Raw genomic sequence first — 27410 nt, 5'->3', positions numbered from 1 at the left:
GTAAATCACGTTGTGCTAGATAACACCTATGAGTACTCAGACTTAAGTACTCTAACCTTGAGGGGAATTTCCTATATAGAGGATTCAGTGCAATTTTGTTGAAAATGAGGTCAGTGAATTTCAGCATAGAGGAGGAACCCCTTCCCCAGGATAGTGTTTCCTATCTTATTTGTTTTTGTTCAGCCTGTTAGTGTGGTATGTGAAGTCAAGTGGGTTTCAGTTACAGTACATGAGAGTGAGGGGAGTACGAAAAAAAAAGTTGTTTTTGAACAAAAATCCATGAAAGAATGTGTGTCCTCAGCTTAACAGAACCCCATTAGTGCTGTCAGGAGCCTCCAACATAAAACAGTGTCTTGTTCTGTGGCATTAATTCCAGGGGGATATCTTTAGATCTTTTTTTCCAACATAGCTTTGTCTGTCTGGATTTTTTCATAATTGTAAATAAGACTTATATTAAACTTGCAGCCGTTACATGACTTTTATATGTCAGATGTACTTAAACATATAAACAAAGACACATATTGACCTAGATGTAAGGTCAAAAGTCATGTACAATTATATAATTTTTTTTTTATGTTTCTCAAAGAAGTAAAAAATAATAATAAAATACAGTTAAACCTGTAATGTTGAGGAGTATTATTACATAAGTAATAATATGCAAAGCAGAATTTTCAGAATCATTACTCCAGTCTTCAGTGTCACATGATACTTCAGAAATTATTCTAATATGCTGATTTCCTGCTCAAGAAACTTGTCTTATTATTATTAATCTTGAAAGCCGTTAATATTTTTTATATATATTTTATATTATTTTATATTTTTATATTTATATAATTATATAATTTCTATAATTTTATATAATTTTATATTTTGGGATTCTTTGATGAATAGAAAGTTTAAAAGAACAGAATTAATTTAAAAATGTAATTTTTATAATTATAAATGTCTTCACTGACACTTTTGATCAATTTAATGCATCATTCATTCTTTCTTTCTTTCTTTCTTTCTTTCTTTCTTTCTTTCTTTCTTTCTTTCGTTCTTTCTTCTTTCCTTCCTTCCTTCCTTTCTTCCTTCCTATAAAAGATATTTCATATTACAGCAGGTTTGAGCTTATTAGCACAGCTCTTAAATTTTTGGTGGCATAAAATTATTCTGCATTTTAACAGGAATCCTCCTAAAGAAAGACAAGATTTGGCATAGGCGTTCCTTTTCAAAACCAGACTTCCTAAACAGAGATGGTTCAGCCAAAGGAGACATTTCTACTCACCTGTAAAAAAGGTAAAAGGCGTTGTCTGGCATGTGGCAGCAGGGGACCTTAGAGTACCCAGAGGCCTTTGTGTTTGGTGCCAGGATGCTTTGATGATGCTTTGATGATGCAGCATTCTGGAATGCACTCGGAGCACTTTTCTATTTTCAGTATGTTGTTAGCATCTGGGTTTTGCGTAGAGCATCTATATATGGTGTTTTATCTTTTGGGTGTTTAAATGTCAAGTGCAAGGGAATACAGTATCATCTGAAAGACTAGATGAGTTCATGACCACAGCCCATTCGCACGCACTCTTTCTGTATCGCAGAATATTACTCAAAACACTTGTGTGACGTATTCTGTTACGAGATGATTTAAGTAATGAAGTGCTTGAATAATAACTTATCTTCAGGTTTATTCCAGTTTTTGTGAATTGAAAGCTGTAGTTTTAAACCTTTTTTTCTTTAGAAATCATTTTAATCTGCTGATTTGGTGTCAAAGAAACATGCTTACACTTTATTTTACAGTACATGTACTTCAAGGTCACTACATGGATTAATGTTACCTAGTTAAATTACCTTGTTATATAATTGCTATCAGGTGCATATTGTGTACACATTGAAAATGACTGTTAAAATAAAGTGCTACCAAAAACTTTTATTATTACAATGAATGCCAAACATTTAATATTTTTGTGGAAACTGCTTATTCAGGATTCTTTAATTAATTGTTCAAAAGAACAGTATTTATGTGAAATGTTTTCATTGTTGTTTTGTTTGTTTGTTTTTTATGCCAGTTTTTATGAACTGAAAGCTATAGGTTTGTAATTGTTTTAGATGGCTCTGCAAGTGAAATATGAAACATACACCGTTTTATTCTGGTAAAATAGGCAGTGTAACTTTCAGTTTCTACTTCTGGGAACACATGATGTTCTCCTGTCTGGCACTTTCAAAAGATGGGATCTGATCTAAAAATAACTGTTGTTATGTATGTTATATCAAGTCTAAATGGCTTTGAACAATTTTCGTTCTGTTACTGATATACTGTAATATACTTACTAGTTAAGTGAATTAGAGTGATGTAAAATTAGCAACTTTACTATTTAGTAACTTGTATAAAACCCAATATTGTGATTATTCTCTGATATGTCTGATGTAACATTGTGTACAAGGAATCAGTCTCTTCATCTCAGTACCTTTTAGAGTTTTCCAATAACTTCACATGGACAGCATTGTGTCAAAGTTGGCAAACACTAGTAATTAATACTATTAATGCTTTTCAAAAATTTTGATGGAGAAAAATACATTTTGTAGTGTAAATAGTCCATAGTCCAGATTGTGATACCACATCTAATTTATAGATGACTTGAATGTTCCTGCCATCAATTGTGCTACATTTGGATATTAGACAAGCACAGTAAGCAAAGTGCGTAAATCTGAGCTCATTAGATATTTGCTAATTGCTTTCTGTCAAAAAAGAATTCTGAGAATGTTTTGGGGATCTTCCATAATAGCTTTCAGAGGTTGTTTTGTTGCTGATGGAGATGGCTGGAGGCGTAGAGGGTGTGTGTGTGTATGTCTGAGTTGTGTGTTTACCACAGAGAAAGATGGATTAAGGTGAAAAGACAGTTTGCTGAATGAAGCCTATGCCAATTCTTGTAAATGACCTTGTGAAATGAAAGCTCTGGCCTCAGAATTTGGCATTTAGAATTTGAAACAGTTAATATATTAAAATTAACGCTGTTCTTTTGACCTTTCTATTAAATTTTCAAAATCTAACTTTTTTGATAATTATAAAAGAGAAAAAAAAAGAAAAAAAATGTTCTTGAGCAGAAAATCAGCATATTAAAATGATTTCATGTGATCAGGATCATAAGGATCATGTGACACTGAAGACTGGAGTAATGATGCTGAAAATTCCACTTTGCCATTGCAGAAATATATTACATTTTTAAATATATTCATATAGAAAACAGTTCATTTGAATTGTAATAATATTTCACAATATTACTGTTTTTACTGTCTTTTTAATCAAAGAAATGCAGCCGTGGTGAGCATAAATAAGGGTTTTCTATAATGTTGTCTCACAATAGATGATGGTAGCTTGTTGCAAAGCTAATGATGTGGCTTCTCATAACTATAAAAGTACACAAATATTGTGTAAAATAATTATATTTCTGCCCTCTTGAAATAAAAAATTCCTCACATAGTTTATTGCACTACATTCTGGAAATGTCAAATTCATGCAGAATACATGCAAAGCCGACTTAAAATTTGGCCCAAGCAGTGTAGCGGGGCAAAGTTTTCCAAGACAGTGTGCATATGCTGCCAAGTTTTGCAACAGAGCTAATGTGTCATCACTCTCCACCAGGTGGATGGTCGACCGCAGACATATTAGCGAGACAACACACCTGTGGAATTTTCACTCCCGTGACACATTTATTTATCGGGGAGAATCTCTAGCCCAGCTAAAGTATAACTGGAACTTTTATGAGTGTAAAAGACAGCCTAGATAATTTAAAACACTGATCAGCACCCATTCAACAAGTCCTGATCCCATCAATCATCTCTCATAACACCCGTCTCGTTCATAGATGATGAGTGAAGGGTTTCAGCTGAAACAGCCATCACCCTCAAAATCACAGTCCCGGGATGCCCTTGGAATTTACGTTTGCGTCAATGTGTTGTTATTATATGGCATGGTTGGTGTGTGTAAGGTGGATGCATTGTTTGTTTATGTGTTTGTGTGTGTGTGAAGGTAACTGAGGGCGGTGACCCCGGCAGCACGCAGAGACGTCAGAAGCCCGAGGCGTGTCCGCCCCTCCCTAAGTATCTTCCATTGTTTGCTCAATGCCTGTCGGTTCGAGGAGATTCCTTGTGCCATAATGGGCTATTATTTGTGCTCAAGCTCTATTCAAGCCATAATGACTTAACGCCAGTTTTCCCGGCCCCTGGAGACCCGCATGCGTATAGTGCACAGTTTAGAAGGAGAGATAGCCTTTGTGCTCGACTCTTACAGGCTGATCCAGTAATATTTCTTTTTTTCTCTTTCTTCTCCCTTCTGCACGTATGGACAAAGACGGGCTAAAATTCACCAATCAAAAGGAGCTATTGGAAATTCCCTGCAGGGTGTATTTTATTATGTGTCTTTTCTACAGCTCTTGTAAAGCAGGAATGCAGTGTAGGTGGAGTCTTATTAATTCTTTAATAAAACATTAGGGATATTTTTTTTTTTTTTTTTTTATGCATTATTTCACAGGCTAATAGTCAGAATTGTTCAGACCCAAATCTGCCAAGACCTCACTCACACCTGGAGCCAGACCGACTTTTTGGTTCAGTGATGATGTCAACATTTTCATTTTCTTTTCAATGCTTCCAGTTTTGCCATGTTTTCATATTTTTTTAACACAAGTCCTGTTTTTTTGAAGAACATTTTACTAACTATTTCAGCCCATATATTTAACTGAAAGTGAAAATTGTTTCAAAGTAAACCCTAAACCATAAAAAATTTGAAGATCTAAACTTTTTGCTGGGTGAGTTCTACAAACAAAACCTTATATTAAAAAAACCTTTTATTGAAAGTGTTTCCTTTTTGTCTATTATCTGTCACATTTGCTCAAGAATGCACAAAATCAGCACAGAGACTGCTTACTTTTACTCAGTATATATATATATATATATATATATATATATAAATAAAAATTGATATAAACATACTGTAGTTGGGGCACATGATTTTGTACTATTAAATGTTAATGTTGGAATGAATGAAATCATACGTTTCAGTAGGATGTAAATAATACAAATATTATTGTATTATTTGTAATAATACAAATTCACAAGCAACTGAAGTTGTTTAAATAATTCAAAATATTTATTATTACCTAACAATGTTTACCACATTAATATCATTTAAATGTTATCATTTCATGGAAATAACATTGAGAAAAATCTTAACCAATATGGCTAAAGATAAATATTTAACATAAATGCAAAAAATAGCAATTCCATTGATGCATTGATGCATTTTCAGAGCTTCATCGTTTTACAGTGAATAAAGTGAATGAGTCCAGTAACGAGATCCAAGAAAGAGTCTTTGGCATGTAGTGGTTGGATGTTCAGTGTCCTCTGATGGGCGTCTCACATCGCTTTAGGTTCCTGGAATCCCTGATTCCACAGTTTCATTTAGTTACAGCATATTCCTCTTGTGCAACAAGTATCTTCAATGCATAGTCTTTATATGTATTAGTTTAATTTAAATGTCCTACTTGGTCTGTCCAACTAGTTATCCCATGCACCAAAGGTCTAGTTCAGAAATGTTTAGAGTTGATAGAGGTTAGTATTTATAATTTAGTGGTTTGTTTAAGTCAGCTTCTTCCTTGGTTTTTCATCCCATTGAGCTCCACAACTCCACACTGATGCCGACACACCTCTAGGGTGGAGACCACATGACAAACACCACAATCCAAGACACTTGCATCTGCAGGTATTCCAGCACACCCGACGGCACCCAATGGCATGAATACACAAGACGTGTGTGATGAATGAGCAGAGAGGAACCTTTTATTCAGGTCATTCCTGTGGTGGATCAGCAAAGGGCTAAAGCTGGGCCAGATCTCTACGAGGCAGCGTTTTCAGACGTCCACGCTCGTGCCCTGTGGTGCTGTCTCATTCGCCATTTCTCCAGGAGAAGATGGATCCTCTTGATGGCCCTCACCCTGGAGAGGATGTCACCAATCTTTTCAGTGTTTTTCACTCTATAGAAAAACAAAACAATGAGGTTAATATCACAGCAAACACAGGTAGAACCCTTGACCAGATTTACCTGTAAAGTGCTACTTGTATTTATGTGTATACAGGTAAAAAACAACACTGGTGACCCCAAATTTGTATTTAAGACTCTTGTTTACACTGTACAGCTAAACACATTGAATGGAAAATTAACTTTTTACTGCAGTCTTAAAAAAAACTATTTAATTTAATGTGCTTATATCTGCTATGAACATTAAATGACAGGTAATTTATCACAGCCACAATAGACATCAATCTTACAGAGGCTTGTAATTAAAGCACCCAATTATTTCTTAAATGTAGGTGAGAATGTGAATGTGCTGCTACATATATATATATATATATATATATATATATATATATATATATAGCTTTTTTATTTTGTAATGGATGCGGTTTGTCTTACCGTTTAATCTTTGTCGGTTTGTCTGCCAGCTTGTGTTTGCAATGCTTCTCGGCACAATCTTGGCCCTGGGCGGCATGGATTGCCTTGTCTGATGCTGCTTTATGCCTAAAAAAGAAAGTTCACATGAGGCATGAGCAGTCGATTCCTGGACAAGTTTGATAAAAGTCCACAAATAGAACTAAAACCTGTTTCTGCAAGTTCGTTAAGTCATGCAGTGACAGCTATTATGCCTTAGAGCATTACTGAGGTTCCCACACACAGATAGTGCACGGGAAAACAAGTGTGTCCCAAATATTTTTCAACCAGTAAGTTTTGTGACCTTGAAACTGGTCTTCGGATTAAACCTATCTGGCTTTGAACTATGATGACACTCATGTTATTAGCATTCAGTGTGTACTTACGCATTGTTCAGCTGACAGAATGAAGAGCATGTTTTGTCTTGGGTATCTGCACATTTGCAGCGTGACTTGGGCACAACAGGTTCTGTTACTGAGCGCTTCTTACGTGGAGCGTTTCCAAGTCCATATGACACTGTTCGCCTGGGGGAAAGAAAAAAGAATTAGAAAAAAAATGTTAGTCATGCCATCATTCAATAATGATTTAAATATTTATTTAAGTCATGAACTATAATGACTTACTCTGGTGTGTTGACCCATATTATGTCCAGGTGGCAAAAGTAGACACACTCTTTATCCATAAAACTCGCGCAGGAACACCTCTTAGTCCTGGAGTGTCGCACAGAGATCGACGTGCCTTGTGCTGTGCCATGACCCAAAGATGCTGGAGCAGCTAAAATCATAAAATTATATTAAATTTATAAGGTTTTGTAACATAAAGAATTCTACCTACAAGCACGCTCTGTGAATTTTACACCGTGTTTGATGGACTGGAAAAGCTAGAATTTGTCATGCTCAATTAAAAATGACATTGATGCTCATCATATAGTTTATGAAAATATTAAAACTTTATCTTGCATGTGTTTATAGGTTGTTTAAGCAAGGTCTTAAGGCACTACTCTTATACATAATTACACCTGCACTTTTTGGTCTATTTTGAAAAAAATTAAAGACTGTTTAATACTTAATGTAAACTTTAAAACTTTTAAAAACTTTTAACAGTAATTAAGAAAAGTAGTACTCAAATAATCTCTAACATAAATATTGGATGTAAAGTAAATACGTACCCAAGTCAAAAATTCCAGATGACAGCATGGACAACACTGGGAAAATAATCCTCAGATTCATTTTATTTAATATTACGCAAGTCCCTGATTCAACACAAATTGTGATAATCCAATAAATTCGCAAACTGCTCAAAAGGTTCTGTTTTGCCCTATTAAGCTGCAGTCTTCTCAATGCACTCATGCATCTTTCTGTAGTCCAGAGAACACTCCTATACAGGAGCGCTTATATACGCGCCTTCTCCGCCTCCCGCCCGCTCGCTCGCGCGAACACAATGCTGTTTGTTAGTAGTCACCGACAAGCAACGTGTGGAGCGAGATAAGAACTTTGTATTCCTGAGATTCCAGCGGGATGGAGACGCCGGGCGGCCAACTGGTGCCAAGTTTTTTTTTTAATGGTAAGTAAGGTGTCTGAACTGAGTACAGTTTTCATACGGGACAGTAGAGGGCGCGCGAATACAGACCCCTCAGACCTGAGACTCCAAACGAGGTTTCTCTTCAGGAATATTGTGACTATAATAAATGTAGTGTTATTTGTATTCCACATTTTCTGCCTATTATATGCAGTGTTGGGGAGTAACTAGTTACATGTAACGGAAGTACGTAATTTAATAAAAAAAATTAATGTAACTGTAATCAGTTACAGTTACTGAGAAGAAAACCGTAATAAAATTACACTAGTCAACATTCGAAATGGATCAAAACCTAAAACGCGTTTTTGTCTTAGGACAACTTTGATTAACTTTTTTGATCCACTTCAAATGTTAACTACTATAGTTATGAAAATGTTCATTATTACATCTGAATGTCATAGCTATGCAAAGATTTGACTTCAAAAACAGTATCACAGCTATTAAACTATTCCTTGTAGTTTTAAATCAGTATTTAACATCTGAATGATCTCAGAGTAGCTCATAGTTAGTTTGTGGTGGCAGTTCTTTAAAAATACATCATTATAATCTTAATTCAAATGATGATGGATTCAGAAAATCTGACAGTAATCAATGTTGAGTAGGCTACTGTAAAGTTAACCCTGCCTAGTTCAAAGGTTTGAAAATGGTTATCAGTGTTGTTAGAAATTTAGCCTAATCAAATGTAATCAGTTACATTACTTTGGTAAAGTGAAAGAAATAGTTAGACTACTAATAACATTTTAAATAATTATTTGTAATCTGTAACCTATTACATTTCCAAAGTAACTTTCCCAACAACACTGATTAGTTATTTATATAGTGTAGACTGGGGATAATTAAGTTTCATCGTGTAGGTAAATCGAAATGTAATTTTATTATTATCATTATTTTACTTAAAAGTTTTGGTGGCGAAAAAACTATTGAACATATTCGTCCATATTGTCAAGCAAAGGTCAACTGGAGCACTCAATATGGGGTAAATTGTCACAGATTAACCTGCTATTAAACAGTATAGGCTTTTTAGCACAATTTAATTTGTTAATCGAAATAGTTTGTAATTGTAATTGATTTAGATTCAGAGAGTTATTTCGAATCATTTTGTTGTTTATGAATCATTGCAGATGAAGTATATTAAGCAATAATAGTAGCAGTTTAGCCTCTAGCTCTGTCCCTGCCCAATGGAAAACCCAGATAATCGAAACTCAGGCCAGTCTACGCTCACAAATGGCTACCCTCCACCCGCTCCAAAAATGTATTCAATATTACAGCGCAAAGATTCCATACGTGTAGCCTGTTCATGCCTGTTGAATCGAAGACAGAGAATTAGGACAACAATAAAAGCAATCTATTAAGATCAGCTGAATATGGATGCTGTATTAAGGACAATTATGGAAAAATGCAGTTCTGTTTTTAAGGGTTGCTCTCCTCAGGCAAGGGTGGCATGACTGCATTAATATTTTTCAGATATTCTGACATCATACTCCTAGACAAGGCTAAGCTTCACCTGTACATACAGGTCCTAATGATGAAACTTTTTTCCCCCCTCCACAGAATAGAACTGATGCAGACATGCATTGACATTTGCCAATGACAGAAAAAGTATTTTTATGTATTAGAATGAGGTGGAAAGTTCAAAATTCATACACATCTACATTATAATCAAATCAGGAATGTCGCTCCCATTGCAAAATAGTTTAGTGTTCACTAGTGAGTTTCAATGTTCTACTCTCACTTTAGCTAAATTCATCAGGTTTGGAAGGACCGAATGTTCAGAGCTGTTTCCAGAGAGTCTCACCCACTCTCATACTCTTCTGTGGGCTGGGTAACTAAGCAACATCCTCCACCACCCCACCTTCCTGCATGATGTGCCCTGCACTCCTCTGTATGCAATAAAACAACCCGTCCAGCAGGTAGCATTATTGAGTCACAGTTTTGGTGGAGTGCAGCGGCAGGCAACAGCAATACTATCAACTGAATGAGTCATTCTGAGGCTGTAATGAGAGCTTTTGCTCCAAGCCTCTTGAGACAAGGACAGTGTCGTAGTCATTAAAAGCTCATGAAGGAACAGATTGGTGACGTCATTTGCTGGCCACTCCATGCTCCGCGTTAGTGATTTGAACTGCTGAATAATTCTAGAGTCTTGAAGAGCCCCGGGAACAACCCTTTCTACAGGGTTGATTTAAGGAGGAAAAAAGATAAATCAAATAGCTAATTACAACACTTAAAAAAGGAGACTTCAGAGGCATTCCTGCACTTGTAAACAAGGTTTTACTGATACTGTCGATAGTATAGATACAGCAAATGTAAAGCCACGATTTTACTCATACCTATGGACTTATGGAGTTCAAAATGGGCACCAGGTGGAATATAATAAATACTTGACCACAACATCTGTGCACAAGAATACTGCCCCCCAAAAGCCATAGAAATGTTTATATATCAGTACAACATTAATTTCCCCATCAATTTATGAGAGACATAAAACTTTTCAAAAAGAAAACATTTAAAAAATAAAAACAATGTCCTCCATTCTTTAACTTCCATATCAACTTAACTTCCAAATAGATAACTACTAGATTTATAAGATATTATATACAGGTTTCTAAACGAGAAACTCCAAAAGGCACAATTGTCTATACAACATGTACAAAAAGAAAAGAAAAAATGTCTCGTGCTGACAAAAAAGTATAAAATAAAATAATTGGTCATCATTTATGATTGCACATACAATATGACTGTCAGAAAATGTGCTTTTAGAGAAAGCTTGCAGTGCTGCAAACCTCCTGAAGTGTTTCAGTTTTACAAAGTGACAAAGTTATACAAAAAAGAAGGAGAAAGAGGTGGAAAGAGAAAGAAATTCATAGGCAGAAAAGAAAGAGCTTTTATTGGGACTCTCAGGTAGCTATGACAAGTCTATCCTCATCATCACTGGAGGCTTCATTGTAGTCATCAGTCACTGGTTGTCTAAAGACAGGTTGCTGTGGTTTCACTTCACTAGCCCCACCTGCTGTTGCCTTGAGTGCAACCTCACAGCCTCTCTCATTAGAGGATGAGGGTGAAGGTTGTTGTGGTGGTATTTTCGGTTTGTCCATCATGGCTGTGGTCTTTTCAGCACCCCCTGTGTCCTTAGATCCAGCACTAGGGCTGTTTTGAGAGACCTGTTTTGGCTCTGTGGATGGCTTTGCATTTGTAGGAACATCTCCTGGATTAGCTGTTGGAGGACTGGCTGAAGAAGTAGGTGCTGGTGGCGATTCTGCAACCTGTGCTGGTGGAGGTACAGATGCTACACCCTCAGGGCTATGTGGCTTGTTCTGGGCTGCAGGAAGTGGACTGAGAGCTGAGAGGGGGCTGAGGGATGGTATAAGAGCTGGCAGGGCAATGTTGAGGATCTGCAGGCCAGGGATTTGTGCTGGGGAAGCAGTGCTGCACTGAGGGGCAGGGCTAGCTGCCAACACTTGTAAGCCTAGGGTAGCATTTAATGGCAGACTCTGTTGAGGCACCAGCTGGGTGGAGTTGGCTAAACTCAACACGCTCAAGGTCTCCAAACCCACAGGCTGCAGGGCAGTTTGGGGAGCACCTAGTGTCTGAAGCCCTGCCACTTGGCCCAGCGGGAAACAAGGCAGTACACTGCTGACTGGTTCCTGAACTACCAGCGGATGGGTCGGGGAACCCTCTGGCCGGGGTGAGGTGCTGGGGGCGGGGAGAGGGCTTCCAGTCTGCCTGTGGATCACACTGAGTGCAGGGATGGTAAGCTGGACTGGCCCGGCTTGAATGGGTACAAATGTGGAGTAAGCAGCCAAGCCCGCGGGAACAAGCTGGATGCCACCCACAGGTACCATGCTGTATGGGGAACGAGGGGGCTGTTGGGAGTGCAAGGGCAGGTGGCTGAAGAGATGAGTAGTGGCTTCCACTCTGGGCTTGTGGATCAGATCTGCATTTGGAAAGTGCAAGGTTCCCTGAAGAGGGTCAGAAGAGGTCTGAGTACCACGGTCAACGTTACCATTGCACTCATTTGCAGGCTGGGAAATGGTGCTTGACACTCCTTCCTGTTAAATAACAACATTATGAATACTTTTATCAACACTGTCAAACAACACAACAATAGCAGACAGTGAATACATTAAAATTCTATTCACCTTTTCATGCATTCAAAGCAGTTTTGCTGACGTGCCAGGCATGCGAGACTCAAGACATTGGAATGCATATGGGGTCGGGTACTGGTATGGGGTGAGGTGTACATGTAGAGAGGGAGGGATGCATGGTGGGAAAGACAATGACTGCGAGGACACGGGTCTCACCTTGCTGAGCTTGCCACCCTTGCCTGGCACTGGGGGACTAGGGGGATCATCAAAGTCAGGGTAGTCGATGGACATCTGCCTGCAAGGTGACACTGGGCTCATCATGTGTACAGAGTCAGTATCAGAGGTGTGGGATTCTGAGGCAGGGGCAGGGTGGGAAGTGAAAAAGGTAGGACAAGGGCCAGGGCTTGAGCAGGATGCAGAAATTGACATCTGTCTGACCAAAAAAACAGGACTTTTCATAGCCACAGACTCTCTGTCTGAGGTCTGGGAGTCTGAAGCTTGAGGAGGCAGAGTTTGGGGAGCTGGGATAAGATTCGGGCTGATGGACATCTTCGCCAGCAGAGAGCTAGGAGCCATGTCAGCCTGGTTAGCAGGAAAATGCTGTGGGCTTGCAGAAACAGAGGGTGTTGCAGAGAGGCCAGACTCTGCCTGACTGTCCTCCTCGTCTTCCTCTTCCCCATCGTTATCTTCATCATCTGGGCCATCAGAGTCATCACCATCTGAGTCCTGTCTGTCAGCACTTCCTGGTCTTCCTCGATCACCTTTGGGGAAAAACAACTTAATTAACAAAAAGAGTAGGAATAATCATGTAATATAGCACAGCCAATCCAAGAGGATACATCTATAAAAGAGCTACTTTGAAAAGGACTTTTCAAGGACTTTTCACAATCCTAGTGTGACCTAAATAGTGTGACCTAAAGATGACAGATTTAAACTGAATCTTTAAAGTAATGTTTGTTTTTTCAACAGCTTTCACTTTTCAGAGTTATAGCTTTCACATCTACCGCATAGCAAAAAAGGGTTGATAGGTCTAGAAATACCCATCATATTATATAGGGAAGACATTAGTACCTCAGACCACAAATGCAGCCTGTGCTTGACAGCTTGTGTGGAACTGTGTGAGAGGAAAACAAATATGCTCTCAGTAACTGAAACCAGAGAAAGCTCAGAGCCTCTCTCTCTCTCTTTCCTGCTAAAATTAGATGCAGCAATTTCCTCGCAGTAAACGCTGTGTATGCCGCCCACATACACCAAGAGTTAACAAGGAAAAAGACTGCGTTTAGAATCTCTAATTGGACCATGGCATTGCCACTGATCATCACTGCAACAGAGCATAGCCAGGGACAATCCACATTTAGCAGATGGTGCTATTATTAGTAAGCCTATTAATGGTCCGGTTGATTCTGTTGCTAAAAATGAATAGCCTATGAAATGGTCTAAACAAATAGTTTCTGCTTTCTCAAGTTGGTTGGTTTGGCGTTGGTCCTTATGAAATAAACTCCCCTATTCAATGGTCTGGTTAAGATTACTGTAACTGTTATTTCCAAAAGCACGTAAGAGACTTCTACCTGAGTCTTCGGTGTCCTGGTCCTCAATAATACCCACAGCAACTCCCATTTCCATGCACTTCTTGCTGTGGGCTTTGGACTTCATGTGCTTGGTTAAGTTCCCTGTGTAGTTAAAGGGAACAAAGAGGTCACTAAAGTGGGAGGCAGATATAGGGCATGGGAGTGGTTTACATAAGCATGTCATGTTCCTAAGCACTAGCTCTATGTAATGGGTGAGTATCTGATAAACAAGTTCTTTAAGGAACGTGGGCTGGTATGACACTGTGTGCTGTTCTGCAGTGCCATGTGGGAAGTTCAACTGTGATGAATCATACTGGCTTTTTTAAGAGAACAGGCACAGTCTTCAAAAAACAGGTAAGAAAAAAAAAACAATTTGTACAGAAATAATATCCACCCATCCCGAAGACTTATCTAAATTACCTAACTGTTCTTAAATCCTGACACATTTCATTAAAAAAAAAAAAGAAACCATTCAAGTTAACATGCTTAGATTTGTCTTTATGTATGAGTTGGCCATTTTTGTTGGAAGACAAGAACCAGAGGTACTTTTATATATATATATATATATATATATATATTTTTTTTTAAACAATCTTTTTATCCCATTTATTATTTGTAACAATTTGTATAAGTTCTGTTTATTATTTGTAATAAATTAATAATTACTATTTTAGGAAGAAAACTAATTTTAAGCATAACTTAGCTTTTAAATCAGTGTTTGGGACAGAACTCACCTTTGGTTTTGAAAGAGAAGTTGCAGTGCGTGCAGTGAAATGGACGGATGTCCGAATGAGTACGGATGTGTTTCCGCAGCATGCTAGGTTTCTTGCAACGTATTCCACATTCCTCACAGATGTACTTTCCTCTTCCACGCCCTCTAACGTACACATACTCCTCATTCGACTTGTAACTGAAAACATACCACAGATAGCACACTTCAGAACACAATATCCTGTTAAATATTGGTGAAGTAGGGTAAAATAAATGAGATTTACAAACCCTCCATCAAAGATCTTCACTCGTTGGGGTTCAGATTTGGAAGAATCTCTGTCTGATTCTGTCTGATTAATTGGTTGAGTCTCTGGTTTTGTTTTTCCACTATTCTCAGCTGGCATAGATCTTTGCTGAATCAAAACCTGAAGTAATACAAAATACAAGAATTTGTTGTTTATGCATGTACCAATGCATTACAAATGCATTCAAATGTAAAATATCAAACTATATGATCAAAATGCTCTTACTTTTGGCAAGATGTCCTTCAGCTTTCCAGAGTAGGTCAAGATGTCAGATTTCAAAGTTGTTGTTTTTGCTTGGGTGTAGTATATTTTCTTGGATGTCTGTTTGGAGTCAAACAAAGACATGACCACTTTTGTGGGAAGCCCCAATGGATTGGGATTGTTGGGGTTTACTACCCATGCAGAGTAGGCAGAGATCCTCTGGTCTGCCTGTTGAATATGGAGGGGTTTCCTTTTCATGAGAAAACACCAGGTGAAGGTTGTAGCTGTTTTCAGACTAGGGAAAGACAGGCGATGACTGTCTCTGGTGTTGACAACAGACACAGAAGAAGCTAACTTCACCTGTCCCTGAAATGTTGGAGGCCTTAGAGGAGATTTGGATGGAGACCAACGCTGCTCCTCAGGTTTTTCTTGTGGCTTCAGAGTGGAATTCTCTGGCATGGTATAGCTTTGAACTCTGGGTAAAGAACATGTTGCAAGTGTTGTGGTAGGTGTTCTGCTCCTCATTTGCTGTTCACTGACTTCAGTTGTTGTCTGAGATACTGGTGTCTGGGTGTTCTTGTCAGCTTCTGAAGTCTCTGGCAATTGTTCTGGGGCATCAGTCTCAATTGGGCTATCCACTGGCTCTGTGGTGCAGACCTGTCTAACCAGCATTAACTTCCTCTGCCTGGTCATTTCTGACATCTTTGAGTTCAAGTAGTTTAGAGATCTACCATCAGTGAGACATGCAGCTCCATGCTCATCTTTAGCCCGTTTCTGTGTTTTTTCCATAGCAATGTCCAGGCTGTTCGCAGGAGAGAGCATACGCTTACTTGAGGCAGGAGACTCTTGGGGGCATAAATTTGCAGATACCAGTTTTTGTGTACAATGCAGTGAACTGAGGGACAAGATGTTTTGCTCAGTGGTTTGGTTTTGTTCAGTAGATTTCATATTGTTGTTTTTCATCTGTATATCAACAGACCCAGGTTGCCTGTGAGCTTGAATTTCTGGTCCAGTCTTTGAATCACAGTTCGCAACATGGACCGTAGGGAAGTTAACCTTAGAAGCCACAGAAGCAGGTGCTAGGGTGTGCTCATGGGTGATCAGAATCTGTGGTAAAGGCGCAGATACTGGTGTTATAAGAGACGCTGTATCGACTTGCAGACCAGCAGGCAGTACAATTGGGGGCTTATTGATTACAGCCTGATAACCTGGTTGTGCTACATAGACATTTTGCATTCCATCATTTGACTGAGAGACTTTAATTTCATTAGCCAATGGTACAGTTATCACTGGCAAAGTGATCTGTGTGCCTTGTACACCTGCTAAAGAATATGTCTGGACTGTTTTTAGTACAGGGCAATTCATTTGGTATTTAGGTACAAAGCTCTTATTTTTTTCATCAGAGCTCTTCTGAACATCTGTCTGACCAGCCACCATTTGGACCAGAGGTTGCACATGGCATGCCACAACCCTTGAGGTCTGATGCCATGGATGTGGAAGACCATGAACTTGGGGTTGTTGTGTTTGGCTTCCAAGGTTGATGCTTTGAACCACTTGCTCATTTTTCGGTAGAGGGGCCTCTCCAGAATGTAGATCAAAAGACTGAACAAGTGTAGATGTGTTTATATTTACTGATCTAGGTTGGGACCCAGAGCATTCATTAGTGAATGGGACTCTTTGAATAGAGGGAGTCTGTTTCACTGGAAACTGAGGTTCTGGTGCAATCTTCAAGGACATCTGACGTACCAGAGGACCCCTTCTTCTTTCAATGAGAGGCACCTGGGTAGTTGGAGGACAATGTGTCATTTTTGGCAGGGCAGTCTGCATTGGTGACAAAGGCCTGCTGGGTGACATGCTGCTGCAGTCAAAGGATTTGCTACGGTAGTCACAAGAAATCTCCAATGATGACTGAGTGCAGCTGATTTGTTCTGAGGTAGCACGTCTCATCATGCCTGGCACTCCAAGAGTGTTGTTTACTACAGGGATCCCTTGAGCTTCTGGTGGCTTCCCAACACTATCAGCCCTTGATGGACTGTCAGATCTTGGTGGATCATCTCTGTCAAAAGATGCTGAAATACTAGAGCACCTTGACAAGCTACTGTCTCTACTGAGGCTACGAGATAGACTTGACTCAAAGCTAGATTCACCAGAAGAGTGTTCCATTTGAGCAAGTCTTATGCGCTTTTTCTTTGGGGGGAGTTTTTCTGTTGGCAGTTTAGATAAGCTCTCACTCCTCTGAGGCCAGTTGAATGTTTCTGCAGGTTTCTCTGTGGATTCTACAACTGGAGTTTCATGATCTCTGTCTGGTTCCTCTGTTACTAAGATTTCAGGGACCTGAATGTTGTTCTGCCGTACAAGTCGTGATTGCTGTACAGGTGTGCCATCACTAGTAATGGCAAAGCTTTGCTTTCCATGAGATTCCATTCCTTGACTGGCACATTTGGGTGTAGACATTCTGTCATGGTAACTTTGTGAAGATAAATTCACAGCGGTCTCTTTATTACCTTTTACAGAGCTCTTTACTTCCTTTTCCACAGGATCAACTGGAGATGACCTGTCAATGGACTCGGAAGTTTCAAAAGAATTTGGTCGGCTGAGGGAATTGGTATGTCGAATGACTGAAGTTCCACTTCCTTGTCTCTGGAGGTCTCCTCTTTCTTTATTTGGTGTGCTGATCGGAGCCTCTCTTATTGGAGATAGTCTTGACTCCTGTGATTCTGTAGCTCTGCCAATGATCTGTATTTGTCCTAAAACAGCAGTTTTACCTAAGGACTGCATATGTTGAGAATAAGGTTGCCCTATCGAACCTGTAGAGGTCTGGCAGGAATCAAAACTTCTTGAACATGGAGGAGTGGTCTCAGTTGGAGACTGGTCATCATCATCTCCAACACTTTTAATTTTCCTTCTTTTTCTTACCATGAGTGGTTGCTCTACAATGCCGGTAATTACAGCATTTCTGTTTAAAAGGGGCTGCTGAATTCCACGTCTGAAAACTTCTGGCTCAATTTCTCTGGCATGCATAGGCTTGTTTTTTGGACCATGCAGTTCAGAACAATAAAACTTCTTGTGATTTTCAAAATTTTCCAGTTTTCTGTAACGGTTACGGCAAGTCTCACATTCGTACATTGTCCCTTTGTTTTGCTGGGGTTTTCGGTTTCTTTCTGTTGCATGCTCAAAAGACTTACTTCGCAGTTCATGTGTAATACTTGGTCCATGATGGCTCTCATCCATGGAATGAACAGAGATAAGAACATGACCATCATTTGTGGACAAATCCTCAACTGCTATCTGTCTCACTAGTGTACGAGGATGTACAGCAGGGTTGGGAGTAGAAGGAGCTGAAGAGAACACATCATCATTTAGTGAACTAATCTTGTCATCAAATGAATGACAGATCCTTAGTGGGTGAGGCTGAGGTGTTACACTGGGGAAGAGAGCTGACTGACCAGGTGATGTAGGCATCGAATTGCTTCTTGTAATTGGTAAACAGTCCATAGCCGGATACTGAGGTGGTACAGAAAGAAGAAAAACTGGCTTGGATTTGTCTGTGGGAGTGAATGGAGATTTTGGTATGTCGGAGTTGGAACTAGATCTTCTTACTGGTGGTTTTAGATCAAACTGAAAAGAGTCTTTAAATATGTAGGATTTAGGGGAGTCAATGCTACCCCTTCGGGAAAGGGAAGTCCTCCTGGGTTTGACACTGTCTAGTTGTTTGTCATCCACAACAGCCTCATTGTCTGAGATCAGCTTTGAGATACGCTCCTCGAGAGATAGAGCTTTGGTTTCTAATGGAGGACGCATTTGTCCTGAAGGTACTCGAGGCTTCTCAACAGGTGCTACATGCATGACAGTTGCCACAACTGGGGAAGGGGGGATTTGTGGGGCTTTTGTAATGTCAGTTTCTGCTGGCGGAGTTATCTTAACAAAAGGACTTGGGGGACTCATAGCTTGATCTGCACTCTCAGAACGTGAAAAGTAGCCTGAGTCAGTGCTTCCAAGACTCCGAGGACTAAGCAGACACTTGCCTTGTGGTTGTTGTGAGTAATCAGTTGCTTGTTGCCTTTGTAGCTGGGCATGGCTGCCTCCTAGTGGTGATTTACAATGCTGATCTTCATCTTCACTGACTGAATCTTGTAGAGGACTTGTGCAATCCACTTCTTTCAGTGAGGACAGAACCATTACATTTGACCTTATGTTTGCTGTCTGGAAATCCCGTTGCCTCTGGGCTGTGGCATGTTCAGGTGCCAAATCTGTAACTCTTGGGCTGTCTGCACGCAAAGGTGAAACATTTACAGGGTGTACAACCACTTTAGGGAGAGCAGCAGTGACCTTTGGCTCACATCCTTTCTGAGAAACCTGTGGTTTCAGAGTTTCAAACACCAGCAAAGGCTCCGATTCTCCTTGGCTTCCTGGTACCATGCCTGCATTCTGCAGACTGCTCTCAGACAATGCCGTCAGGCTGCTTTGTGAAGAGTCTGGGTCTAAGTCTGCTGCACTACCTTCCTCATCACTGTCCCCACTTTCCTCCACATCAGAATGTGTGGCCAGGCCTTTGTCGGACTCTTGAGAGAGGGATCCACTTCCGGAGTCTTTTACCAGACCCAGTTTGATAGCATGCGCATGAGACTTTTTATGCTTGTACAAGTTACTCTTTGTCTTAAATGAAAAACCACATGTCACACATGGGTAAGGTCTCTCTCCTGTGTGGGACCGTATGTGTTTTAGAAGCACACTTGGCTTGGCACAAGCTCTTTTACAATATTCACAGACATACTTCCCTTGCTTTTTTGGTTTTTGATCTTTTGCAGAGATATCATATACTTGGCTTGCACCGAAGTTGACTACAGCTGTCATCTGAACAGGGTTGAAACCTGGTGTTACAGGGACTTGAACTGAGTTTGGTACTGTGGCTGACAAAGACTGGCATGTTTGAACAACAGGAGGCTGGCTCTGAGGGAAGCCACCTGATCCAGATGGAACAGGTGCGTGTGTCAAGGTATGTGAAGGACCCACACTATAGCTTTTCTGGAATCCTGGTTTGTCCTGCTGACGATTTCCTGACATGTTCACATAATGCTGTGTTGTGTGTTGCCCTGTAGATGCCACACTGCTGTAGAACTGTTTGGCTGCATTGAATGGTGGCACAAATGAGGGTTGTGACTGGACATTGAAATTTACAGCACGCATAGTCATAGCATAGTCTGAATACGTGACAGGAATGGAAACTGATTTTCCAAGATGCCCTATTGGACTGCTGTTCTTCCTTTCTGTCAGTGTATTGAAATCTGGCTCCATAGCCTTAAGCAGTACCTCAAGGGGAGCACTTGTGTGAGAAGGAGATGCGATTTTGTTGCTGGCGTTGCCACACCAGCTTTCTGTCTGCACAGGTCTTGAAGCACAAGGTTCCTCTGCAGCACTTTTGCAGCTGAGAGCCTGTGGCTCTAAAGTTAATAAATCCTTGTGCTCCACTTTTATTGCTCTTGATCCAGATGCATCCTGTGGTGCATCTTCAGTATCTTGAGGTTCAGGCAATCCATGCGATGGACTGCTTGAAAAAGAATAGGAGGGTGTGGCTTCCTTGGAAGATATGCTTGGAGAAATGGATTTCTTGTTCTGTGATTGCTTTTTGACAGGAGATTTGGGTATTTTCTTAAGCTGGTTTTGTGCCCCAACTTTTTTCCTCTTCAGTCCTTTGATGCTTTCAGAGCTTTTGCCAGTACTTTCATTTATGTCTGTAGGAAAAACAAAAAACAAAAATTATAATTAAAAAAAATCCAAAAAAATCCATTGATTCATTATGCCCAATACCTTTTGTGATTTTTAAAAAAATAAATAAAAGAATATTTAAATACATACATTTTTATGAACCATAATGTTACTTAAAAAACATACTTATACCTTAAAGAAAAAAATCAATAGGGTTAGACAATTCATCAAAGAGATTTGTAAAGGTTAAATAATACATATTTTCAAATATATATTTTTTTATTTCTCAAAATTAAAATAAATCGTAAATCGTTTGATTAGCCTACCTTATCCTTCAATTTTTTATTATAACAAGAATGTTAGCTGAAAGAACTGGCATCTACGCAATTCATTTTTGATATATTACAAAAATATAAAATTATGTTTTATTTTTGACAGTGCAATTCAGTGTAGTGCACAATAAAATAGAATGTGTATCTTATGACTTAGTCACAGAAAAAGAATAAAAACCTAAAAATTATAAAAATCTTTGTATTGATTGATATATGATTGTAGACAACATTTATATCATCTTTCAACAAACAAATTGCCCATGCATTTTCCTAACAATCTTCAAAACAAACATGTCTGTTATTTTCTGCTTTCATTTCCTCCTCATCTAGCAGAATACCTCTCATCATGCAAAGTTCGTAAGCAAAACCAAATCATAGACTGCACTTTCTACAACACTGTCAAGATAAACTATATATTTAACAGAACAAATTACCCAAAATGAAATACAGACAAGTGAACAACAGCAAAAATCTTGCTATTATCAGACAAACCAAAACATACCTAAGCAACGGGTTTTGATGAATTATAAGGTGGATGAAGCTCTTCAATTTACAATGAAATAAAATAATCCTTTTCTTAGCAAACCCAGGTCTCTGTAAGCTGCACCAGTGCATTTGACAGCTAGTACATAGACAAGACTGTTTTGGAATCTAGAAGATCTCCTGAGCTGCTACTGAGGCCCACGCACCATTATGTACAAAACCCACTCTCCGTTTCTCAACCCTCTGTCACCATCCCTCTCTTGCTCTCCATCTCCCAACTCTCCCTAACTTGCTCTCCTACATCTCATTCAATACTGTAATTGTGTTAGTTAGGATGAGCCTTACCTTGTTCTATTTTTTCTATTCTCTCTTGGTCAATTGGCAGAGAAAGACAATACAAAATAAGTTGCATGTAGGTGTTTATGTGGATGAAAAACCTTGTGCGAATTAATTAAATCTGTCCCTGGATTGAACATGATCCAGATACTCTGGGCAGTAAGACCTGAGCACCTAAATAAACATCTGGCAGAAAACAAATCACTCTTAATTTGGAAAAGGAAACATGGCGAAGTACATACACAGCTGAATATTGTCGACATTTACTCATTGATGGGCAGAGTTCACCTCATTTGCTGTGTTTTGACTCCCTGTGGTCTTAAAGTTATACTGAAGGCTCTTTGTGTGCATGATGCCAAGTAGTTACATAACACATAACCAAGCCTGAACATCTGTGGCAACCCTGCACTTATTAGGGTTTCCCTTCTTTACTTTGCTTGGCATGGTTGGTGGAGAGAAGTGGTTAGGTGTTAGAACTACAAAGTCATCATTTCCTGGATGCCTCAGGAAGTCTCCAGAAATTCAAAAGGCCTGTTAGGATTTCACCAATACTTCAATCTAATTTTATTTTGTTTGTAACCTTGGTAAGTCAGTGATCAACAGACAAACTTCCTTACATGTTTCTAGAGAATGTAGAAAGAGGATGTGAGGACATCCTTGAGCTCTGAGCTAATTAACTGCCTTAAACAGATTTAGGATTAACGTGGAGATGACTTCTGACATCACTGCCTACTGTATTTTTAAAAGTGGTTTAATCATTCTTAAACCAGTTGCATTATGATGTAACCAGTCCCAACATGATGAGTAAGAAAAATAGGGCCAGAGTAAACTGAACATACAGTATTCAAAATGAATCCTTCATGCTACCATTGTAGATGATTATGGTCATATTATTGTAACAAAGGATTACATTTAGTGTTGTCAAAAGACCCGGTACCTCTGTACCAAGTCAGTGCAAAAAAAATGAAAATGTCACGGTACCATGTTTCTTTAAGTACCGGTGGTACCGAGTACCCGCTCAACCCGGTTCTTGGCGCATACATTGCTTTGATTTCCGCAAAGCAGAAAACACGGACGGAATCTCAAAATCCAGTCATGATAATGAACCTTACATTTTTATATGGACAGTCACGGAATTTGTCAAAGTTAACAAATTAATCAAATCCCCATACCGACCAGTATCTGTAAATGTTAAGCCGCAAAAGTTGGTTGAAATATGAATCCTGCATGTTCTGAGCGTGTCTGTGTGAATGAATGAATAGCAGAGACGTGCGGGTTTGTTTACTACATAGACGCTTGCAGTAATTTCAGAGTCTGCCGTCTCAATGAGTACATAAATACATAAACAACATCACCAGAACTGTTCTGAGTCACTTCACAAGCTTTTTACCATTTGGTTTGAGTAAAACCAGTGTCAATTTAAAGGTATTCATGTCAACCGGTCAAAATAAAAGTTCATTTTTCCATAAAGGCATTGTGCTAGAAATATTAAAAAAAAATTGTAGAATGTATGTGATACTGCTAATACTGTTGAAAAAATTAATAAAACTTTATTGTTTAAAGAAATAAATCGCACAATATTTCTTCCATGTTTTAATTTTAATAGCAAATCCGCTTTATTTACCAATAAATAAAATGTGTTAAAATTTAATTAATTAAAAGACAAATTAAATTTGGGTGAAACTTATTTACTGTTTTTTATAATTATATTACTTGTAGAAAAACTTTAAACACAATTGTTAATAAGTATAAAGAATGGCATTTGTTTTTCTTTTAATTAGCATATTTTTGTGTTTTGCTTTGGTACCGAAATTGATACCGAGAACCGTGGATTTTCACTGGTATCGGTACCGAATACTGAAATTTTGGGACCGTGACAACACTATTACATTGTGCAAAGTGCTGCTTCATAGTGCCATATTCTCATATAAACAAAGACTGTAACAGCTTATTCACTTCAGAGTTTTCATTTTTGCTTTTACATAATCCATAACACGTTTCCATTCCAGCCTATTATGTAACATCTATGCTGTTTTTCCATGCATGCTGGTGAAACGTGGCTTTTAAATAGCTGCTCCTACATTTTTCTTATGATCAAGCTAATGATGTACAGTGTGGCAGGTTTATTCACAGAGTGCAAGTGCAGCAGAGTTAAATGCAGTGACCAACAGAGGTCCTGGAACTTCTGGAAACCCCGCAGGACATCCAGTACACATTTGAAAGCAGCATGCTGGCAGACCAGAGAACATGGTCACAGATGCAGTCCAGTTCAAGCAAATGGTGTTTGCTTTGGAAAGCCGAATGAAGGTATGTTTGAAACAATATTCTGGAATTTGCCCTGGATTCAACGCAGACAACCTTGCAGATCAATTCAACCGCTGTACAAAGAAACCCAGCTATTCCCCTTTAAACCCAAATGAGCTTGTACATCTCTGATATAAAGGAGGGGAAGAGAGAAGCTTCCTGTTGGTGTTGCATTTGAAAAGAATGTTGTTTTATATGATGAACCTACCTTTGTGCACAACTTTGGGGTCTTTGAGCTCCTTCTGTGCCTCCTCTATTTTATCTGAAAAATACAGAGAGTTTTAAAACAGAACATTAAAGTGTGTCAAATATGGAAGAAGAAATTTGTCTCTTTATATATACAGTACACAGTATCATCAATACTAGAAATATTGTATAATAATATAATAGAATTACAGACAGTAATGGCCATAAAAAGACACTTGACCTTTCTTCCCTATATTTCACATGTACAGCAGACATTTCAAATTTCATATCATCTGCTCTGTATGTGTGGGAGGGATATGCACACTAAGAATATACCCAATATTAGAATGCAATTACTGATTATTATATAAGAGCAGCCAGGAGTGTGTGTGTGTTTGTATCTACCGTATGCATGTACATGTGCTCTAAGATGTGGAATAAGAAGCAATCATCTTCTTTCACTACCTTAAGACACACACTCATACACACACCCCCACTGCATACCCAAATACAAAGAAAGCATTGAAAAGCAGAAGAGATTGGTGTGGTGTGTTTCAACCACAAAACCCTATTACAATGCATGAGCAAACTCTACTGTAGTCTGCTTTGAAAACAACGCCTCACTGTGAAGCAAGAACCAAAGCAGTTTCGGAAAATATCCTCACTTGCTGTTTGGAAAAATACCGTGGCCACTAAGAGACTCCCGGACACTGTAATGGGAAAGACTCTCTTCACTGCAAGCAAAACAGGGTGGAGTGGCAAGGGGGTGCCCAGTGACCCGAGGTCACGGCATTTTTTGTCACGATGAGTGGCCTAAAGGCACACCCTTGATTAACTCTCCCACCCCTCTCTTTCTTTCTCAGCAACTCAATTTGTTATATAACCCAATGTATTTATATACATAACCCAATCGTAGCAAATCTTTCCCTTGAACCCATATCCAGCATCACTCACCACACAAACCCTGGTGAAAACAAATTGACTTTTGTCCATGTAATGCACAACAGTTAACTGTTACTGTATGAAAACATGCAAAAACAACTCTCAATCAAGGTCAGCATGATTGGTGTGTCCGTGAGAGCCTGAACTTCCTCCATATCTCCGGAGGTCTCATCTAAACCCTCATTCCCACGCTAGTCTCTTCCATTGCATCACATCAATCCTTGCTTGTTTGCTTACTACTTAACTACCTCAAGCATCACAACATCTAATCCATCACCAATTATAACAGCATCACATTATGCACCATCATTTGGGGGATTTCTGGATGCTGAGTCACCACAGCTGTTGAAGGGCTAGAACTGCTTGGTCTAACCACACATCCAGATTTACTGGTCCTACCCTAAATCGTTTAGAGCAATAAATGGATCATATGGATGCCAGTATATGAGGGATCAGATAACAATATTACTCAATGAACCCCCAAGAGAATCTCCTCCGTTAATCCTATCTCAGAATTCCGAAATAATGTTTGTGAACTCCACCAGGGATGGAAGAACTCAAATCCTGTGAATCAGAAATAAAAATATTCTGGTTGACGCAAAAGAGAGTGGTTGAGAGTGTCGCTTCCTTAAATGTGTACCAAGCAAATCCAAAGGGGCTTCAAACACAAGAGCATTGTTGAGCTTCTTTGCATACAGTATAGGAAAATCATTACCAAAGATAATTACGCTTGGTTTCAACGTGATTAAACCAGGAAAACCTTCCAGTGACAAGCAATTTGTCTGTTTACACTAAAAAAGCAAATGCTGCATGACACATCACAATCACAGCCAATAAGATCAGTTTGTTTAATATAAAGCAAAGTGGAGTGAGATTTTGGACCAATGAGATTCCACTGTGAGTGAGGCTACTCAACACAATACCAAAATTGATACCAAGCAATGAAAATAATGTCAAACACATTGCAGTCTGATGACCTGACAGGAAAGGAACCTCATGACAAAATTAAGAGTGAAAGAAGAACTGAAACACTTCAGAAAGTTGCTAGTCATGAACCCAAATGCAAAGAATCTCCTCTAGAGATTTTCCCTTCCTCTTTTCAACTCTGATAGTGTTCTCAAATCATAGCAGATCTGTAGATGTGGTGGATCTGCTGTAGTGTTTTGTGAGGAACTCCCTGGACTGTGGACCAATTGCTTCCAATCAAATGAAATGACGACCAACTACTATTGAATGGCAGTAGATGGGCAACAATTGGTCCACTTTCAGTTCTTCTTGTTCTATTCATCCATCATTCTCTCCGACACACACCTTCTTTCCCCAGCACACAAAATTTCCCTTCCAAACCAGCAACCACACCAAATCCAAACCTCAGATTCAGTGGAACACTTAGCGAGGAGAGTTGGAAAACAGAGATGCTGCACAGGGGTGGCAAATGAGGACAATAAAACAGGCTGAAATTTCCCCTGGTTAATGCTGCCATGACAACAAGGAATTCTGAAACTGCATTGGTCATCTCGATTGGTCCGGGAGACTTCATTAGATGTTAGCGTATGCACGCTAATGACATAGAAGCTAATGGAAATTTAATATGATCAGAGCTCTAGCTTTAATGGCCGTGGCAGCACGAGCAGCATGTGGGTATAAATATCAGTACATGAGTGGGTAGCGCTTATTCACATAAACAAATTTAAAATAGGAGCTGGACTGCGTGAACCTGTCCTAAAGGAGGAGGGTCATTAGAAAATAGTCTCAGCATCAGACTGTTCATTTGCCTTCTGATGCATAAAATTAAATTAAATTAAATAAAATTAATTAATTAATTAAATTTAATTTGATGCATAATGCAACAGAAATGGCAAGAGCTGTCAAAATCCACTACTGCAACACAAAGTTTGAATTGAATTTAAATTAAAAACACATGCACATAAAAAAAGAGTAATAAGATCTATTTAATACTAATTTTTTAAATATATATAGGCTATAAATATGTTATAAACAGAATGCACAGGCTATTTTATATATAGATACAATTATATTTTATCTAATCTACAGTGACTAAACAGACTTACAAAACAGTTTACAACATCCTGCTCTTCAGTATGAAGCATGCAAATCATCAGAGGCCACAGTGTTGCAGTGTAAAACTACTGTTAGTTTTCCACACCATGTGTTTTGACAACTAACAGAGTAGGTGTCAAAAGGTTAAAGTAATTTGC

General features: G+C 39.0%; 2 protein-coding genes across 4 annotated transcripts in view; both read right to left on the bottom strand.

Annotated features, from left to right (window-relative positions):
* Window positions 1-5092: 5092 nt before the first annotated feature.
* On the bottom strand, window positions 5093-8072 carry LOC132144641 (endothelin-1-like). Its single transcript, XM_059555194.1, has 5 exons — window positions 7626-8072; window positions 7081-7231; window positions 6844-6981; window positions 6443-6547; window positions 5093-6002 (listed from the first exon to the last, which is right to left on the bottom strand). The coding sequence occupies exons 1-5, from the start codon at window positions 7804-7806 to the stop codon at window positions 5864-5866; spliced, it is 714 nt and encodes a 237-aa protein (XP_059411177.1). The 5' UTR covers window positions 7807-8072; the 3' UTR covers window positions 5093-5863.
* Window positions 8073-10284: 2212 nt separating this feature from the next.
* Window positions 10285-27410, bottom strand: part of LOC132145105 (zinc finger protein 40-like) — a 57537-nt gene continuing 40411 nt past the window's right edge. For 2 of the 3 annotated variants that reach the window (XM_059555835.1, XM_059555834.1), the window contains exons 3-9: window positions 24272-24325; window positions 14927-20634; window positions 14685-14821; window positions 14420-14595; window positions 13686-13787; window positions 12334-12878; window positions 10285-12081 (exon numbers count right to left, since the gene is read on the bottom strand). In XM_059555835.1, the coding sequence (XP_059411818.1) occupies window positions 10930-12081; window positions 12334-12878; window positions 13686-13787; window positions 14420-14595; window positions 14685-14821; window positions 14927-20634; window positions 24272-24325 (7874 nt within the window). In that variant the 3' untranslated portion in view covers window positions 10285-10929. Of the gene's footprint in view, window positions 12082-12171; window positions 12879-13685; window positions 13788-14419; window positions 14596-14684; window positions 14822-14926; window positions 20635-24271; window positions 24326-27410 lie in introns of all 3 variants that reach the window. The other variant, XM_059555836.1, reaches the window with a different exon arrangement.

Source organism: Carassius carassius, chromosome 8, assembly GCF_963082965.1.
Source record: "Carassius carassius chromosome 8, fCarCar2.1, whole genome shotgun sequence".
NCBI lineage: Eukaryota > Metazoa > Chordata > Actinopteri > Cypriniformes > Cyprinidae > Carassius > Carassius carassius.
Note: the sequence above shows the minus strand (reverse complement) of the source record. Positions and strands in the feature narration are given on the sequence as shown.

What these genes read in the sequence shown, in the direction of transcription:
- LOC132144641 (XM_059555194.1), bottom strand. Translation starts at nt 7,806, where the DNA reads ATGAGTGCATTGAGAAGACTGCAGCTTAATAGGGCAAAACAGAACCTT. An exon ending in ATATGGGTCAACACACCAGA is followed by an intron (nt 6,982 to 7,080) that starts GTAAGTCATTAT and finishes TCTTTCCCCCAG; the next exon opens with GCGAACAGTGTCATATGGAC. An exon ending in AAACCGACAAAGATTAAACG is followed by an intron (nt 6,003 to 6,442) that starts GTAAGACAAACC and finishes GTTTTTCTATAG; the next exon opens with AGTGAAAAACACTGAAAAGA.